The 18,570-nt window shown below is 40.7% G+C and overlaps 1 protein-coding gene across 2 annotated transcripts in view; it reads right to left on the bottom strand.

Moving 5' to 3' along the window:
* Window positions 1-203: 203 nt before the first annotated feature.
* TGM6 (transglutaminase 6) overlaps window positions 204-18,570 on the bottom strand; it is a 49,791-nt gene continuing 31,424 nt past the window's right edge. Inside the window, exons 10-13 of one of the 2 annotated variants that reach the window (XM_030825579.1) lie at window positions 11,715-12,056; window positions 2,423-2,577; window positions 1,998-2,131; window positions 204-467 (exon numbers count right to left, since the gene is read on the bottom strand). In XM_030825579.1, coding sequence (XP_030681439.1) covers window positions 314-467; window positions 1,998-2,131; window positions 2,423-2,577; window positions 11,715-12,056 — 785 coding nt within the window. In that variant the 3' untranslated portion in view covers window positions 204-313. The remainder of the gene's footprint in view (window positions 468-1,997; window positions 2,132-2,422; window positions 2,578-11,714; window positions 12,057-18,570) is intronic. The other variant, XM_030825580.1, reaches the window with a different exon arrangement.

Here is an 18,570-nt window from a genome sequence, read left to right as displayed (position 1 = left end):
CCAGGGTTTCTCTGATGCTTGGGTCTGTCAGCCTCCCAGCCATGGGGATGAGAGATGAAGGTTGGAGAGGATCCCTAGGTTCTTACATCATCTATGGTTGTCCAAAAGTTTAAGGATTACTGAGTGCAACCCTTCATTTTACAGAAGAGTAAACTGAGGCCCAGGAGGAGAAGGAACTTGCCTAAGTTTACAAAGTAGGTCAGAGGTTGAAGCAGGATTAACTGAGGACTCTTGGTTCCCGTGTGGAAGAGACAAAGAATGGGCAAGAGGAGGACAGGGTCCGAATCCACCCCTCTCAGTCCCTCATGATCCATCACTTGGCAGTGGCCACATGGACGATCACAAAGCCCTTGATGTCCGGGAAGTGAGGGCTTACAAGGTCCACCTGCAGCTGCCTTGGGCCACTCTTGGAGGGGGTGATGTCAAACTGGACTGAGGCCCTCTCCTGAGGCTCCAGGGTGGGCACACTGGAGGAAAAGGAAGGGAGAAAGGCAGACTGTCAGTCCTCTTGCCATTCTGAGTCTGGCCTGCCAATCCACGGCTCCCCATACTCCTCAGGATCAAGTTCACCTTGTGGCTTGACATTCAAGCCTTAACAACATGTTTCCAACCCAGGTGCAGTGGCTCACTCCTGTAATCCCAGCACACTGGGAGGCCGAGGCAGGTGGATCACCTGAGGTCAGGAGTTCGAGACCAGCCTGGCCAACATGGTGAAACCTCACCTCTACTGAAATACAAAAATTAGCCAGGCGCGGTGGTGCACACCTGTAATCCCAGCTACTCAGGAAGCTGAGATGGGAGAATTGCTTGAATCTGGGAGGGGGAGGTTGCAGTGAGCCAAGATTGCACCACTGCACTCCAGCCTGGGCAACAGAGTGAGACTCTGTCTCAAAAACAAACAAACAAACAAAAACAACAACCAAAAAAACATGTTTCCAATTTAATTTTCTCCTCTACCACCCGCACTCTTTCCATCCAGCCAGGCTAGTTTTCTGTCTGTGCCCTGAACTTCCCTCCTCTGGGCTTTCATCTGCTCTGTTCCTCCCACCTAGGATGCCTTTCTTATTCCAATCCACCTAAGGCCCAAATCAAGTTCTCTTCTTCCAGGAGACCTTCCCTGACAACACCAGCCATCAGGTGTCGACACCAAGACCTTTGCCTGGCAAACCATCCTTCCTTCTTGATAACTGAAAATCCCCTGTCCTCCTCCTGCCCATTCTTTGTCTCTTCCACATGGGAACCAGGAGTCCTCAGTTAATCCTGCTTAAATTCATCATTTAAGGCTCAGCTCAAACACCAGCTCCACTGGGACTTCTTCCTGGCCTCACTCTCACTTAAGGGCTACTTTTGCTCCCCCAGACCTTAGACAAGATCTTTTTCACAAATCACACTGTCCTCATGTGAAGGGCCATCTGTATCTGAGAGCCCTTCTCCAGGCAAAACGCCTTCTGTCCATCTTAGTTCCTAACAATTACACATGGGCCAGAGCACGGGTCAGTATAATCAAGGACCACATGAGTAGCAAGTGGATGAATAGAAGAATGAAGGAGTGAATTAATGGTTGACAATGAATAAGTAAATAAACGAATCCATGAACGAATGGGAACATGTGTGAATGAATGAGTGAAGCATAAATGTAGGAATAAGTGAATGAAAAAATGAGCAAATGAGTGAATAAATGAGTAAGCAAATTGAAAAATGCATGAATGAATGAGTGAAAGAGAGCAAATGAATGAAAGTGAGTGAATAAATGGTTAAATAAGTGAAAGTATGAATGAATGATATGAGTGAATGAGTGAATGAGTTATATGATTTGACTAAATGAATGAATGAATGAAGGAATAAATAAGTGAATGAAGGCTGATATGTATAGGCTGTGGGCTGGTTCCTGGGGTGTCCAGAATCTCCCACACTCCCCCATCCCTGGCAACTTCTCTCTGGCTCATCCATAAGGAAGGGAGCCCCATTCCCTGCCAGCCCCCCAGGCTGGCACTTACTCGATGCTGAGCTGTTCCTGGAGAAGTCCGCTGCCCTCCACCATCAGCGCACAGTCCTTCACTCTCTCTAAGAGGGGGTTGACTACTGTCACTTCCACCGTAACTGCCACTCCCACCACAGCTGGACCCAGAACCTGAAGGGGACAACATCCATGAGCCATCGCGCCTACCCCTCCTCCCTCCAGGAAACCAATGGTCCTGGCTGAGTTAGAGGATGGATCATTAGTCATGTCCACCCCCGCCTCCATATACCCCATTGCTGAGTGCCATTGTTGCACCCATCCCCTTATGTCAACCCACTCCTCCCACCCTGGAGAGCTAAAGCTGGAGTTAAAGGCACAAACCCCCCAGCTTCTGACGCCCTGCCCCAGCTCTGGGGAGTGGGTGCCGCTAGGAACAGCATGGTAGATGCAGGCTGAGGTCACCTGGATGGCGATGAAGTCCTCTAGAGTAATGTCCTTCTCCACTAGAAGCTTCTCTCCTTTGGTGACAAGGCACATGGCAGCCAACAGGATCTTCTTGTCCTCTGTCAGATCTTCTTTATACTTAGAGTAAGATACTGTAATTGGGATTCTCTTCTCTGGAAGGGAAAGCAGAGGTGGGAGTTGGGGCTTGATGTCTTTCTTCAATGGCACTGGGAAGTAGGAAGGGAATGCCCAACTAATAGCTCCTTTTTCTCTGGTCCTTGCAACCATTCTGAGACAGGCTTTATTCTCCTCAGTTCTCAGATGAAGAAACCTAATGCCCAGGGCAGGTATTTTCCTGTTCAAACTCATATAGGAAGTAAACCAAGATAGTAAGATGAGGTGGGAGTCAAATTTAGGTCAGGGAGCTACCACAATACCAGATCATTTCTCCAAGAGCCTCCAGAGATGTTTCCAAGCTTTCCCTACTTATTCAAGATGGAAATCTCTCAGCCCATCAACAATTCATCTCATCCTTCACTGTTCATTGAGCACCTACTATGTGCTAGGTGCAGAGAAGAGGAAGACCAAAGGCATGCCTCAATCTTCCAATCCTGTAAGGCCAATTTCCCTACAACTTTTCCAAATGCCTCCCTCCGTGAAGGCCCAGTCCTGGTCAGCCCCACCAACTGAGGGAAGTCTTCACTGACACCTCCACCCAGTGCTCTCATGCTCTCTGAGCTCCTGTGGTCCTGGCCATCTCTATCTCCCTCTCACCAGTCACAAACATCCTGCCTAGGTATTCTTTTCTTGTAAGCATGGATCACCACAAACCTCAGTCTTTTTTTTTTTTTTTTTTTGGAGATGAGTCTCGCTCTGTTGTGAGGCTGGAGTGCAGTGACATGATCTCGGCTCACTGCAACCTCTACCTCCTGGGTTCAAGCAATTTCCTCCCTCAGCCTCCTGAGTAGCTGGGACTACAGGCACATGCCACCACGCCCAGCTAATTTTTGTATTCTTAGTAGAGATGGGGTTTCACCACGTTTGCCAGGATGGTCTCTATCTCTTGACCTCATGATCCACTCGCCTTGGCCTCCTAAAGTGCTGGGATTACAGGTGTGAGCCACCATGCCCAGATCATTTTTTTTTTTCCGACTACTATATATTCTTTCTTTTAGGTTCAATGTGCTCTTTCTGGTTTGCTCCCAGGCCCTCTCATTCCCTATTGTTCTACTCCCACTGCTTCCTTTATTTCTGTTTTCTTCCTGACTCTGAAGGCATCTGAATTTTTAACTCATGGAAAAGGTCCTTAAAGGGCTCAACTTGGCTCATGCACTCTGCTACCCCAGGGCTTTGCATATCGTAGATTCTCCCGAATGCCAGTAGGCTGATTCATGTGTTAAAGTATGATTTTGTTTTATGGGCTCCCTTAGTTCAGTAGGTCATTACTGGAAGAACCTTTATTACAATAACAGTAATAAATAAAAATTATAGGCCGAGTGCAGTGGCTCACGCCTGTAATCCCAGCACTTTGGGAGGTGAAGGCAGGTGGATCACCTGAGGTCAGGAGTTCGAGACCAGCTTGACTAACATGTTGAAACCCTATCTCTACTAAAAAAAAATTACAAAATTAGCAAGGCATGGTGATGTGTGCCTGTAATCCCAGCTACTTGGGAGGCTGAGCAGGAGAATTGCTTGAACCCAGGAGGCGGAGTTTGCAGTGAGCTGAGATTGCGCCACTGCACTCCAGCCTGAGAGACAGAGAGAGACTCTATTTCAAAATAACAATAACAATAACAATAATAATTATAATTATAAAAGCTAACTTTTACTAAGGGATTAAAGTGTACTGCACTTGGAAGTGCTTTCACAGATTGACTTATTTAATCATTACAACAATTCCATGAGCAGGTATTATTATTTTTATTTTATTGATTTGTTGATTTATTATTTTATTGATAATATATTATTATTGATAATAATATCAAAAACACTGATAATAAACATCATAAATCGAATGCTCATTAGGTAGTAGGAATGATGCCAAATACTTTATATACATTATATCATTTACTCCTTGCATGGTGATAGACCACGGTTCTCCAAGTGTGGTCCTGGGACCAGCAGCATCAGCGTCACCTGGGAACTTGTTAGAAATGTAAATTCTCAGTCTCCAGCATGAAGAACCATCATATACCACCATATGATACACATGAGCAGAGCTTTGGGCATCAGCTCAGACCCTGGGAGAAAGGAGGAGGAAAGTAGCCCTTTAAAATGTTTGGATCAGGGCTTCTTGAAGTTCTCTGACTCATAGACTCCACTAACAATCTAATAAAAGCTGAGACCCCTTTCCCTAGAACAATGGTTCTCAATAGCACCGTCACTCAGCTGGACATAACTGACATCTGTAGAATATTGCATCCAACAACAGCAGGATACACATTCTTCTCAATCTCACACGGAGCATTAACCAAAAAGGATCACATTCTGTAGCATAAATGACACATTAACAAGTTTAAAATAATAGAAATTACACAATATATGCCCCCAGAACACAATGAAATCAAACTGGAAATTAATGACAAAAAGAGAGCTGAAAAATCTAAAATACCTAGGGATTAAACAACACACTTCTAGAAGAACACATAGGACAAAGAAGAAGTCTTAAGAGAAATTTAAAAGTATTTCGAAGTAAATGAAAATGAAACTACAACTTATCAAAATTTGTGGGCACATGCCTGTAGTCCCAGCTACTTGGGAGGCTGAGGAGGGAGAATCACCTGAGCCCGGGAAGTTGAGGCTACAATGAGCCATGATTGTGCCACTGCACTCCAGCCTGGGTTACAGAATAAGACTCTGTCTGAAAAGCAAAACAAAACAAACAAACAAACACCCCTCCCCCAACACACAAACTTGTAGGATGCAGCAAAAGCAGTGCTTAGAGAGAAGACTATAATATTCAATACATATGATAGAAAAGAAGGATCTAAAACCAATAATCTAAATTTCTGCTTTAGGAAACTATAAAAAGGAGAACACGTTAAACTCATCTTAAGCAGAAGAAAAGAAATAATAAAAATTAGAGCAGAAATCAGTAAAATTGAAAATCAGAGATCAATAGAGAAAATCAGCAAAACCAAAAGCTGGTTCTTTGAAAAGATCAATAAAGTCAATAAGCCTCTAGCAAGGCTAACTTAGAAAAAAAAGAGAGAAGGCACAAGTTACTAATATGATAAATGCAAGACAGGACATCTCTACAGATCCCATGGACATTAAAAGGATAGTAAAGGTAACAAGTTTGGGGAGTTAGGAAAAAAACAGACAGTAAAGGAATATTGTGAACAACTTTATGCCCACAGGTTTGATAACCTAGATGAAAGGGAGCAGTTCCTGAAAGAAAAAATCTGCTAAAATTCATATAAGAAGAAACAGACAGCATGAAAAGGCCTACATCTATTAAAAAACGGAATCAGCACTTAATAACCTTCCAAACCAGAACATATTAATCCCAGATGGGTTCATTGGTGAATTATACCAAGCATTTAAGAAAAAAAAAATATAGCAATTCTCTACAACATCTTCCAGAAAATGGAAGCAGAGAAATACTTCCTAATTCATTCTATGAGGCCAGCATTACCTTTATGTCAAAAACCAGACAAAGACATCGCAAGAAAAAGAAAACTACAGACCAATATGAACACAGATGCAAAAATTCCCACAAGATATTGGTAAATTGAATCAACAATGTATAAAAAATTACATGCTATGATCAAGTGGGATTTATTCTAGGCATGTAAGGCTGGGTCAATATTAAAGGTCAATTAATATAGTCCGTCAAATCAACAGGAAAAAATAACATGATCATATCAATAGATGCAGAAAAAGAATTTGATAAAATCCAACACCCATTCCTGATAAAGCTCTCAGCAAACTAGGAATAGAGGAGGAATTTACTCAACTTGATAAAGAACATCTACAAAAAACCTACAGCAAACATTGTCCTTAATGGTGAGAAACTGGAAGCTTTCCCATGATGATTAGGAACAAGGCAAGGATGTCCACTCTTACTATTCCTTTTCAACATCATTGGAAGTCCTAGCTAATGCAATAAGATAAAACAAGGAAATAAAATGTATACAGATTGGGAAGGAAGAAATAAAGCAGTCTTTGTTCACAAATGATATAATTGTTTATGTAGAAAATCCAAAAGAATTGTCAACAACAACAAACAAAAAATCCTGGAACTAATGAGTGGTAATAGCAAGGTTACAGGGTATAAGATTACTAATATACAGAAGTCAATCACTTTCCTATATACCAGCAATGAACAATTGGAAATTAAAATGAAAAACATAATACCATTTATGTTAGCACCACCAAAAATGGAATACTTAGGCGTTAATTTAACAAAATATGTACAAGATCTGTACTCTTGTACATAGAACTGTACATAGAAGAAGATCTGTACTTAGAAGAACTGTACATAGAAGAACTGTACATAGAAGAAGATCTGTACTCTTGTACAAGAAGAACTGTAAAACTCTGATGAAAGAAATCAAAGAACTAAATAAATGGAGAGATATTCTATGTTCATGGATAGAAAGGTTCACTATTGTCAAAATGTCAATTTTTCCTAACTCGATCTATAGATTCAATGCAATCTGAAGAAGTTATTTTGTGGATATTGACAAACTGATTCCAAACTTTATGTGTGGGTGGGAGGCAGGAATGAAGAGAAGTTGGATAATGGGTACAAGATAGTTAGAAAGAATAAATTCTAATATTTCATAATACAGTAGGGAAATTATAGTTAATACTGATTTATGGTATATTTCTAAATAGCTAGAATAAACAAATTGTATTGTTTCGAACACAAAGAAAAGATACAGATAAATGTATAAGGTGATGGATATCCCAGTTACCTTGATTTGATTGTTACACATTCTATACATGTATCAAAATATGTGTACCCACAAAATATGTACTATTATGATGTATCAATTAAGATTTTTTTAAAGAGCCATGACATAAAAAAGTTTATGTCAAGAGGCAAAAGACCCAGAGTAGTCAATACAATTGTGCAATTGTACAATATTGAAGGAGAGGAACAAAGTTAGAGGACTGGCACTCCCTGACTTCAAGATTTACTATAAAGGTACAGTAATCAAGACAGTGTGGTATTAGTGAAAGAATGGACAAAGACAGGCATACCTTATTTTACTGTGCTTCATTTTATTGTACTTTGCAGATATTGCATTTTTTTACAAATTGAAGGTTTGTGGCAACCCTGAGTCGGGCAAGTCTATAAGAGCCATTTTTTCCAAGACCATGTGTTGGCTTCTATGATCAGTGATCTTTTTTTTTTTTTTTAAGACAAGGTCTTGCTCTGTCACCCAGGCTGTAGGTGCAGTGGTGTGATCATAGCTCACTGCAAACCTCCAACTCTTGGGCTCAAGCAATCCTCCTGCCTCAGCCTCCAAGTAGCTAGGACTACGGAAGCATGCCACCACACCCAGCATATATTTTTTATTTTAATCTTTTGTAAATACGGGGTTTTGCTGTGTTGCCCAAGCTGGTCTCAAACTCCTAGGTTCAAGCAATTCTCTCACTTTGGCCTCCAAAAGTGATTGGGATTGGGATTACATATATGAGCCCCTGTGCCCAGCCCTTGATCAGTGATCTTTGATGCTATTATTGTAACTGTTTGCTGGCACCACAAACCATGCCCTGTAAGATGTTGAACTTAATTGATAAATGTTGTGTGAGTTCTGACTGCTCCACTCACTGGCCATTTCCCCATCTCTCTCCCTTCCCTCGGGCCTCCCTATTCCCGGATACACAACAATATTGAAATTAGGCCAATTAATAAACCTACAATGGCCTCTAGGTGTTCAAGTTAATGAGAGTTACATGTCTTTCACTTTAAATCAAAAGCTAGAAATGATTAAGCTTAGTGAGGAAGGCACATAGAAAGCCAAGATGGGCCCAAAGCTAGGCCTCTTGTGCCAAATAGCAAGGTTTTGAATGCAAAGGGAAAGTTCTTGAAGGAAACTAAAAGTGACAGAGGAATGATAAGAAAGCAAAATAGCCTTATTGCTAATATGGAGGAAGTTTTAGTGATCTCCATGTAAGATCACACCAGCCATAACATTCCATTAAGCCAAAGCCTAATCCAGAGCAACGCCCTGATTCTCTTCAATTCTATAAGGATTGAGAGATGTTAGGAAGCTACACTATTCTGTGTGATAGTGGAATGAAGTGGAAGCTTCACTATTCTGTATGATAGTGGAATGTTAGATACATGCCATTATACATTTGTCAAAAGCCATAGAATGCACAACACAGAGTGAACCTTAATGTTAACGATGAATTTTAGTTAATAATACTGTGTCAATATTGGCTCATTAATTGTAACAAATGTACCACACTAAAGCAAGATGTTAATAACAGGAGGAGAGGCGTGGTGGTGGGCAGGGATATGGGAACTCTCTGTACTTCCCACTCTAAGTTTTCTGAAAACCTAAAACTACTTAAAAACCTAATAATTTAATAAATTATATGTTTTAATAGTCTATCATTTGGCCAAAGAATTTCACTTTTGTTTTTGTTTTCTTAGACAAGAGTCTCGCTCTGTCACCCAGGCTGGAGTGCAGCGGCACAATCTCAGCTCAATGCAAGCTCTGCCTCCCGGGTTCACGCCTTTCTCCTGCCTCAGCCTCCCGAGTAGCTGGGACTACAGGCACACGCTGCCACGCCCGGCTAATTTTTTTGTATTTTTAGTAGAAACTTTAGTAGGGGTTTCACTGTGTTAGCCAGGATGGTCTCGATCTCTTGACCTCATGATCCGCCCGCCTCGGCCTCCCAAAGTGCTGGGATTATAGGCGTTAGCCACCGCGCCTGGCCCAAGAATTTCACTTTTGTGATATAGTCTGACAAAAGTCCAAAATCCAGAGGAAAAAAAATGATTTCTTTTTGCATCAAAATGTTTACTTGCTTGCCTGACACTCTGTAGATAAATTAAACAAAAGTTTAGTGTTATTTTTAGTAGCAATAAGCTGATAACTACCTAAAAGAAAAGATAGGTCACCATATATTTATTTAAAGATCTATTAAATTCTATTTATTTAAACATCCATTAAAATGATGTTTGTGAGGAGCTTATAAAAATATTTAAAATACAATGTAATATGAAAAGAGCAGGGCATTAATGACTATTTGCAATATTTAACTAGAACTGTTTTTCAAAAAGCAAACAGGCATTAAAGATTTGGAAGTAAAATACATTAACAGTTTGTAGGTGGGTGGTAGAATCATAGGTGATTTTTCTCTTTTGCTTTCCAAATTTTTATGAATATGTATTACTTTTAATATGAAAAAAATTGCTAAAAGCCAGAGGGAAGTGTATGTTAATTAAAATTTTATGATGAAGTGTTATTTTGTGATTTAGACTTTGTGAAAAATAAATGACAAAAAAAGCTAAAAAAGTGTGACACCTCCTTCATACATTTTCACACCCTATGAAAATCCACAAGCTTCACTTACCAGAAACTGGCCCAGAGCAGCAATTTCTTTGTTTAATTGAATCCTTAGAGTTCAGAAAGTATGTGAAAGAAGAGAGAGGCAAAGGAGAGATAGAGATACAGAGATAGACTGAGAGAGAGGAGAGATAGAGAGACAGACAGATGAAAAAGCCAAAGAGACAGAGACAGAGACAGAGAGAGAGACAGGGAAGGAGAGACAGATGGAGAGGGAGATACGGGCAAAAAGACAGACAGACAGACTAGGAAAAAAGTGCAAGAATAATCAAAGAGGATACATTTAATAAATCATCCATGAAGTGCTATGTGTTCAAGGATCACAAAACAAATCCTTTAACCTCCGCCTCCCGGGTTCAAGTGAGTCTCCTGCCTCAGCCTCCCGAGTGGCTGGGACTACAGGCATATGCCACCACGCCCGGCTAATTTTTTTGTATTTTTAGTAGAGATGGGGTTTCACCATGTTAGCCAGGATGGTTTTGATCTCCTGACCTCGTGATCCACCTGCCTTGGCCTCCCAAAGTGCTAGGATTACAGGCGTGAGCCGCCGTGCCCAGCCTCGATATATTTTTTAAGAAACAGTTGGAATGAGGTCAGTTAAAAAAATACAAAAACCTTTAAAAAGACTGAAGCTATTCTCTTCTGCTATGAAATACTAAGGATAAATTTTAGGCAAACATACCATTAGGTGTGTTGAGCATATTTGGTGTGGGCTGACCTGACCATTCCATAACCTGCAGTCAAGCAATTGCATCAGCTGAGTAAATGTGCACTGTGGTCAACGTTCCTGGCCTTGAACCCTGGCTTTGCCCCTTTCTGGTCTTGGTCAGGAGTGTGTCTCTCATGCCAGACTGCCTGGATTTGGGTCCTGCAACTATGCACACTGACTGTGTGACCCTGAACTCGTGACTTCACCTTTCTTGGTGTAAGTTTTCTCCTTTCAAAGATGGAGCTAGCACTAGTACCATGCACAAGGTGGCTGGAGGGATTATGCTGTCACATGCAGAATTCTTGGGACAGGGCTTGGCACATGTAAGCACTTAATAAACATCTCTGGCCCGGCGCCGTGGCTCAAGCCTGTCATCCCAGCACTTTGGGAGGCCAAGGTGGGCGGATCACTTGAGTCCAGCCTGGGCAACATCGTGAAACCCCTTCTCTACTAAAAATACAAAAATTATCTGTGGTGCATGCCTATAGTCCCAGCTACTCAGGAGGCTGAGGCAAGAGAATCCCTTGAACCCGGGAGGTGGAGGTTGCAGTGAGCTAAGATCACACCACTTCACTCCAGCCTGGGTGACAGAGCGAGACTCTGTCTCAAAAAAACCTGAAAACCAAAACAAAGAAAACCATCTGTTACCAGCCCAGCCCTCTCCCACAGAACACCTGGAGCCAAATGGGCTCCAGATTTTTTTTTGGATTTTAGAAAAGTAATGCATGGCATATTCCATATATGCTGAAATACCCCCAGCATGTATTTATTTGGTGTGTAAATATTCATTCTAATTAAAAACATAGAAACTATAAATCACATCTTCATCAGATTGCCACCAGATGCATGTGGACTTGCATTACTGTTATTATTGTTTTGCCCCTCCGAGTCTCAGTTTTCTCATCTGTAAAGTGGGGACAAGAGGCAAGGCACTGAGCACAATGCTCAGGAATGTCCCCTTCCTTCCTGGGGATGAATGCAGTCCTGGGAAATCCCCCTGATCTCCACAACCCTCCTGAAGAAGGAGGTGGCTTGGCTTGATTCCACCAAGCCAGGGTACACTTACCTTCTTGCGGCCCCAGCCTCACGGCGTGGGATTCATGCAGGATCTCTGCCACTGGCTTGCGGGTGTAGAGGATGGTGGCACCGCTCAGGTTGACCCTCACCCGCTGGGCCCGGGAGGTGAGGTTGGCCAAGCACAGGGCCAGTCTCAGGTCGTGGCCCAGCATGGGAGGCTCTAGCACCTTGAACTTGCCAGCGATGCTGGGCTTGGTGGCAGGCTCCAGGAGGTCGTCACGCCAGAGACAGCGCCCCCCAGCCCTGCGGGTCCGGGTTCTCCTTCCAGAGGCTTCCACGCCGAACAGCCTCTTCACCGCCTTGCTGTACACCTGCCTCTCTTTCCGGGACCCTGCAGGGCATCACACAACGTCAGCGGCAGGCATCCCCTTGCTCCTTTAATTTACCATGGCTCGTGGAAGTCAAACTGGCAGTTCAAGAGCCATACACACACCGGCGCCACATGCCTTGTGTTTCTCTATGTAAATAAAATTTTAAATCAGTTGCCAGGAAATTTCACATAAAAATGCAAATTTCCAGCTTCTCTGACAGCTGGGTCAAAAGCCTCATATAATGATAGCTAGCACTTTTGCAGATTTGCTATGTGTACTCTAGCACTTGGTGCTATATTTTTTTTCTCTAGGAGGTACTACGGAGGTATTATCATCACCCACATTTAACAGACAAGGAAGCCGAGACACAGAGAAGTAAAGTAACCCCTCAGTCACACAGCTTATGTGGTAAGTGAGGGAGCTGGGACTTGAACCAGGCAGTAAAGCTCCAAATTCCATTTATGCTCCCTTACCACTCTCTATATGGCAATAATAGTCTTGAGGCAGGAGGCAGGACTTGACTCTGGAGTTGGGGCTCAAACTCAGGACTAGATTAAAGACAAATGGAAACAGGGAGGAGGCAAAAGCACTTCTCTATAAGACATGCCCACCAGTGCTATGGCAACACCCAGAACTTACTATCCCCTTTCAAGGTAATCACCTGGAAGTTACCACCCTTTTCCTAAAAATTTCTGCATAATCTGCCCCTTAATTTGCATGTAATTAAAACTGAGTATAAATATGATTACAAAACTGTAGGGTATAACAACTTCATTCTTTTGCATGTGGATGTACAGCAGTCCCAATGCCATTTGTTGAAAAGACTGTTTTTATTCTTTCTCCATTGAATTGTCTTGACAGCCATGTAGAAATCAATTGAACATAATTTTAAGGGCTTCTTTTTGGACTCTCAGTTCAATTTCTTTGATCTATATGTCCCTTCTCATGCCAATATCACACCGTCGGGGTTTCTGTATATTTGTAGTACTTTTTGTTTGCCTGTTTGTTTTTGAGACAGGATCTCACTCTGTCACCCAGAGCTGCTATGCTGGGCATACTGCCTGTGGGGTAGCCCTGGCCAACAAGGAGCAGCACCTTTGCTGTTACTACACACTGCTGCTTCAAGAAAAGTTGCTAAGACCACTGGCTCATCCTTGAATTCTTTCCTGGGTGATGCCAGGAACCCTCCTGGGCTAAGCCCGCATGCCCTACATCAGTCTAGAGTTGAGCAATAGCAGCCCCCCTAAGAGGGAATGCACTCTCTGGTTGTCCATGATCTTCACCCTGTAATCCTCACTCACGGGGTTCTATCAGTGGGGCTCCTGTAGACATGTGAGTTTAGGGCCCCTGATACATCACTTTCCCCACTGCTAGCACAGACTCTCTTTTGAGCTCCAGAATAATACAAGGAACTGGACAGCACCCCCCAGGTGTCTCACAGGTGCCTCAAATCCAACCAAACCCACCAACTGCCCAGCAGCATTCCTCATTCCAGCCAATGGTGCAGCCATGAGCCCAGGTGTACAAGCCAGAAGCCTGGGGGTGTTCTTGACTCTTCTCTCACCTTTATCACTCACAAAAGAGCCCTCACCAGGTCCTGCTGAGCATCCTCCTTAGGCTCTGGAATCTGTCCTCTTCTCTCATCTCTCCTCCCCCATCAGACCACCATACAAACCGCCTCACCATGAGGTCAGTGTGTGAACTTTTATTACTGTTTTCATTACTCTGTCCCTGCAAGCTTCAGTTTTCCTATCTGTGAAGTGGGGACAAGAGGCCCACAAGCAAGGCACTGAGCACAATAATCAAGAACGTCCCCTCCCTTCCTGGGAATGTAGGATCCATCCCATTCCAGTTCTGTTTCCACTCTGATGATTCCAAAATCCAATTCTGATGGTTCCTCTTCCCTACTTGAAACCTGCAGCATGTAGTCTTCACACCACTCTCCCCCGAAGGTACCCTGATACTGTGTGACCCTGGTCTGATCACTTGGTGATCGCTTGGTGTTACTGTGGACACCAAGGTTCTTTAACATTCCATGTTTTATTATTAAAATGTATGTGAATTCTGCTACTGCACAATATATTTTTACTATGAAAATGTTTCATTTCCCTGCCAAAGAATGTAATGCCACCTTCTCATGGAGGCCTTCTCTGACCACCTGATTTTTTTAACAGCTTTATTGAGATATAATTCCATAACACACAATTCACCCATTTTAAGAGTGTAATTCAATGTTTCTTAGTAGTTCACAGAATTGTGCACCCATCACCACAATCCAATTTTAGAACGTTTTAGTCACTCCCCCCCAAAAAATTCTGTAACCATCAGGAGTCACTTCCCATTCCTTCCCACCCCAACCCCAGCCCTAGGCAACCACTAATGTAATTCATAATTTGCCTATTCTGGACATGTCATATAAAGGGAATCATACAACATGTGGTCTTTTGTGAAATTTTTCCACTTAACATCATGTTTTCAAGGTTCGTTCATGTTGTAGGTAGCATGTATCAGTACTGTGTTCCTTTTTATTTCTGACTAGTATTCCATCTGATGGATATACATTTTATTTATCTATTGATGGGTATTTGAGCTGTTTCTACTTTTTAGCTATTTTAAATAATGTTTCTATAAATATTCATGTAAAGTTTTTGTGTGGGTGTTTGTTTTCATTTCTCTTGGAAATGTAGCTGGGAGTGCAATTGCCGGGTCATGGTAACACTATGTTTAACATTTTGAGAAACTGTCAAAGTGTTTTCCAAAGTGGCTGCACAATTGTAAATTTCCACCAGCAATGTATGAGTGTTTCAATTTCTCCACATCTTCACCAACGCTAATTGTCTATCTTTTTGATGACAGTAGTTCTAGTGGATGTGAAGTGGTATCTCACTGCGGTTTTGACATGCATTTTCCTAATGACTTAATGAGGTTAAGCATCTTTTTATGTGCTTATTGGCCATTTGTATATGGTCTTTGGGGAAACGTTCATTCACATCTTTTGCCATTTTAAAATTGGATTATTTATTTATTTCTTTATTTTGTAGAGATGGAGTTTTGTATGTTGCCCAGGCTGGTCTTGAACACCTAGCCTCAAGTACTCCTCCCAGCTTGGCCTCTCAAGGTGCTAGGATGGGCCAAGCATGGTGGCTCATGCCTGTAATCCTAGCACCTTGAGAAGTCAAGGCGGGAGGAGCACTTGGACTTTCAGGTGCTCTAAAAAAAAATTATATTTTTTTTATGGTTGAGTTGTAAGAGTTACATATACATATATTCTAGATGAGAGTGCTTTATCCATTCAATACATGATTTGCAAATACTCTCTCCTATTCCATGGGCTATCTTTCCATTTTCCTGATGGTACTGTTTGCAGGACAAGTTTTTAACTTTGATAAAGTCCAATTTTTTCCTTTGTTACTTGTGCTTTTGATGTTGTTTCTGAAAAGGCTTGGTCTAACCCAAGATCATGAAGATTTACTCCTATGTTTTCTTCCAAAAGTTTTTTAGTTTTAGCTCTCACGTGTAAGTCTATAAACCATTTTGAGAATTTTTTGTGTATCATGTGAGACAGGAGGCCAACTTCATTCTTTTTATTTTCCTTTTTTTAAATTTTTCATGTAACCAGTGGGGTATAACAACTTCATTCTTTTGCATGTGGGGATATACAGTGGTCCCAACACCATTTGTTGAAAAGACTATTCTTATTCTTTCTCCATTGAATTGTCTTGACACGCTTGTAGAATCAATTGAACATAACTTTAAGGGTTTATTTTTCGACTCTCAGTTCAATTTCTTTGATCCATATGTCCATTCTCATGCCAGTATCACACTGTCTGGGTTACTGTATATCTGTTGTAATTTTTGTTTGTCCGTTTATTTTTGAGACAGAATCTCACTCTGTCACCCAGGCTGGAGTACAGTGGTGCAATCATGGCTCATTGCAGCCTCAACCTCCCAGGCTCAAGCAATCCTCCCACTTCAGCCTCCTGAGTAGCTGGTAGCCATGCCACCACGCTCAGCTAATTTTTAAAATTTTTTGTAGAGATGAAGTTGTCCATGTTGCCCAGCTGGCCTGAAGGGAGATTCCTGAACTGAAGGGAGTCTCCTGACTTGGCCTCCTAAAGTGCTGGGATCACAGACATAAGCCACCATGCCTGGCTGTAGTAAGTTTTGAATTTGGGAAGTATGAGACCTCCAACTTCTTTTTCAAGATTGTTTGGGCTATTTGGGGTTCCCTTGCATTTCCAAATGAATTTTATGATTAGGTTGCTAATTTTGGGGAAAAAAAACTCAGCTGTAACTTTGATAGGATTTTGCTGAGTCTGTAGATCAATTTTGAGAGTATTGCAATTTTAACAATATAAACCCTTTCGATCCATGAAAATGGGATGCATTTTCATTTATTAGAACATTAATTTCTTTCAACAATGTTTTATAGTTTTAGCATATAAGTCTTGCTCTTCTTTTGTTGAATTTATTCCTAAGTATTTTATTCTTTTTGATGCTATTGTAAACGGATTTATTTTCTTAATTTCATTTTTGGATTATTCATTGCTAGTATCTAGAAATATGATTAATTTTTGTATATTGATCTTGCGTTCTGCAAACTTGCTGAACTTGTTTATCATTTCTAATAGCTTTTTAATGGATTCCTTAGGATTTTATATATACAAGATTATGTCATGTGCAAATAGAGATAGTTTCATTTCTTTCCAATTTGGAAATCTCTCTATTTCCATTTCTTCTTTCCCTCCCTCCCTCTCTTCCTCCCTCTCTTCTTTTGTCTTCTTTTTATTTTAAAAATTGTGATAAAATACATATAACAAAACATTTACCATCTTAATCATTTTTAAGTGTACACTTCAGTGTCATTAAGTACATTCATATTGTTGTATAACCATCACTACCATCTATCCAGCGCTCTTTTCATCTTGATTGAAACTCTGTACCTATTAAACAATAATGCCCATTCTCCCCAGATCTTAGCCCCTGGCAACCACCATTCTACTTTCTGTCTCTATGAGTTTGGCTACTCTAGGTACTTCATAGATATAAGCGGCATCACAGAATATTTGTTCTTTTATGTCTGGCTTATTTCACTTAGCATAATGTCCTCAATTTTCATCTGTGTTCCAGCATTTGTTGGTATTTTCTTTCTTTTTAAGGCTAAATAATATTCCATTGTATGTATATACCACATTTTGTTTATTCATTCATTCAATGATGGACACTTGGGTTGCTTTCACCTTTTGGCCATTTTGATGAGATTGGGCGCATTCAGGGTGGTATGGCTGTAGATGTTTTGGCTACTTTGAATAATGCTGCTCTGAACATGGGTGTACAAATATCTCTTCGAGGTCCTGCTTTCAATTATTTTGGGCATATACCTAGAAGTTGAATTGCTGGATTGTATGATAATTCTATTTTTAATATTTTTATTAAATATTTTGGCAACATATTCAAGACATCAGTGCCAAATCGAACATCATGAAACTTTTCTTCTATGTTTTTTTCTATGAGTTTTATAATTTTAGCTCTCATGTTTAGACCTTTGATCCATTTTCAGTTAATTTTTCTATATAATGTAAGAGTCTAATGTTCAGTCTTTTGCACATAGATATCTAGTTTTCCCAATACAATTTTAAAAAAGATATCTATTTCTTTTTCTTGCTTAATTTCCCTGGCTAGTACTTCCATAAAAATGATGCATCAATATGGCAAAAAAGGACATCTTGGTCTTGTCCCTGATCTTGGGGTGTAAATGTTCAACCTTTCACTATTAAGTATCATTTTAACTGTGGCTTTTTTATAGGTGACTTATCAGACTGAGGAAGTTTACTTCTATTCCGAATTTGTTGAGTGGTTTTTTTTTATCATAAAGGGGTATGAGATTTTGTCAAATGCTTTTTCTGCATCTACTGAGATGATCATGTTGTTTTGTCCTTTTTTCTATTGATACGGTGTATTATATTAGCTGATTTTCAATGTTAAACCCATCTTGTATTCCTGGGGTAAATCCCACTTGCTCATGGCATATAATCTTTTTTTTATATGTTGCTGAATTCAGTTTATCGGTAACTGAATTCATTTCATATTCATGAATTTTTGCTTTCATTGTTGATTTTTGCTTTCACATTCATAAGGAAGATAGATATGTAGTTTTCTTTTTTTCTGATGTCATCTGGTTTTGGTATCAGGATAATACTGACTTTATAGAATGAGTTGAGAGGTATTCCCTCATCTTCTACTTTTTGGAATAATTCGTGAATAATTGATATTAGTTCTTTTAATATTTGGTAGAATTCACCAGTGACATAATCTGGGCCTGATTATTTCTATGTGGGAAGTTTTCATATTACTAGCTCAATATGAACTATTACTAGTTCTTTACTTGTTGTGAATCTATTCAGATTTTCGATTTCTTTTTGAGATAGTTTTGGCAACTTGTGTCTTTCTAGAAATTTACCCATTTAATCTAAAGTTATCTAATATGTTGTCATACAGTTGCTCATAGTATCCCCTAATAAACTATCATTAATG

Source organism: Nomascus leucogenys, chromosome 13 (genome assembly GCF_006542625.1).
Source record: "Nomascus leucogenys isolate Asia chromosome 13, Asia_NLE_v1, whole genome shotgun sequence".
NCBI lineage: Eukaryota > Metazoa > Chordata > Mammalia > Primates > Hylobatidae > Nomascus > Nomascus leucogenys.
This window is presented reverse-complemented; position numbering and strand designations above follow the sequence as displayed.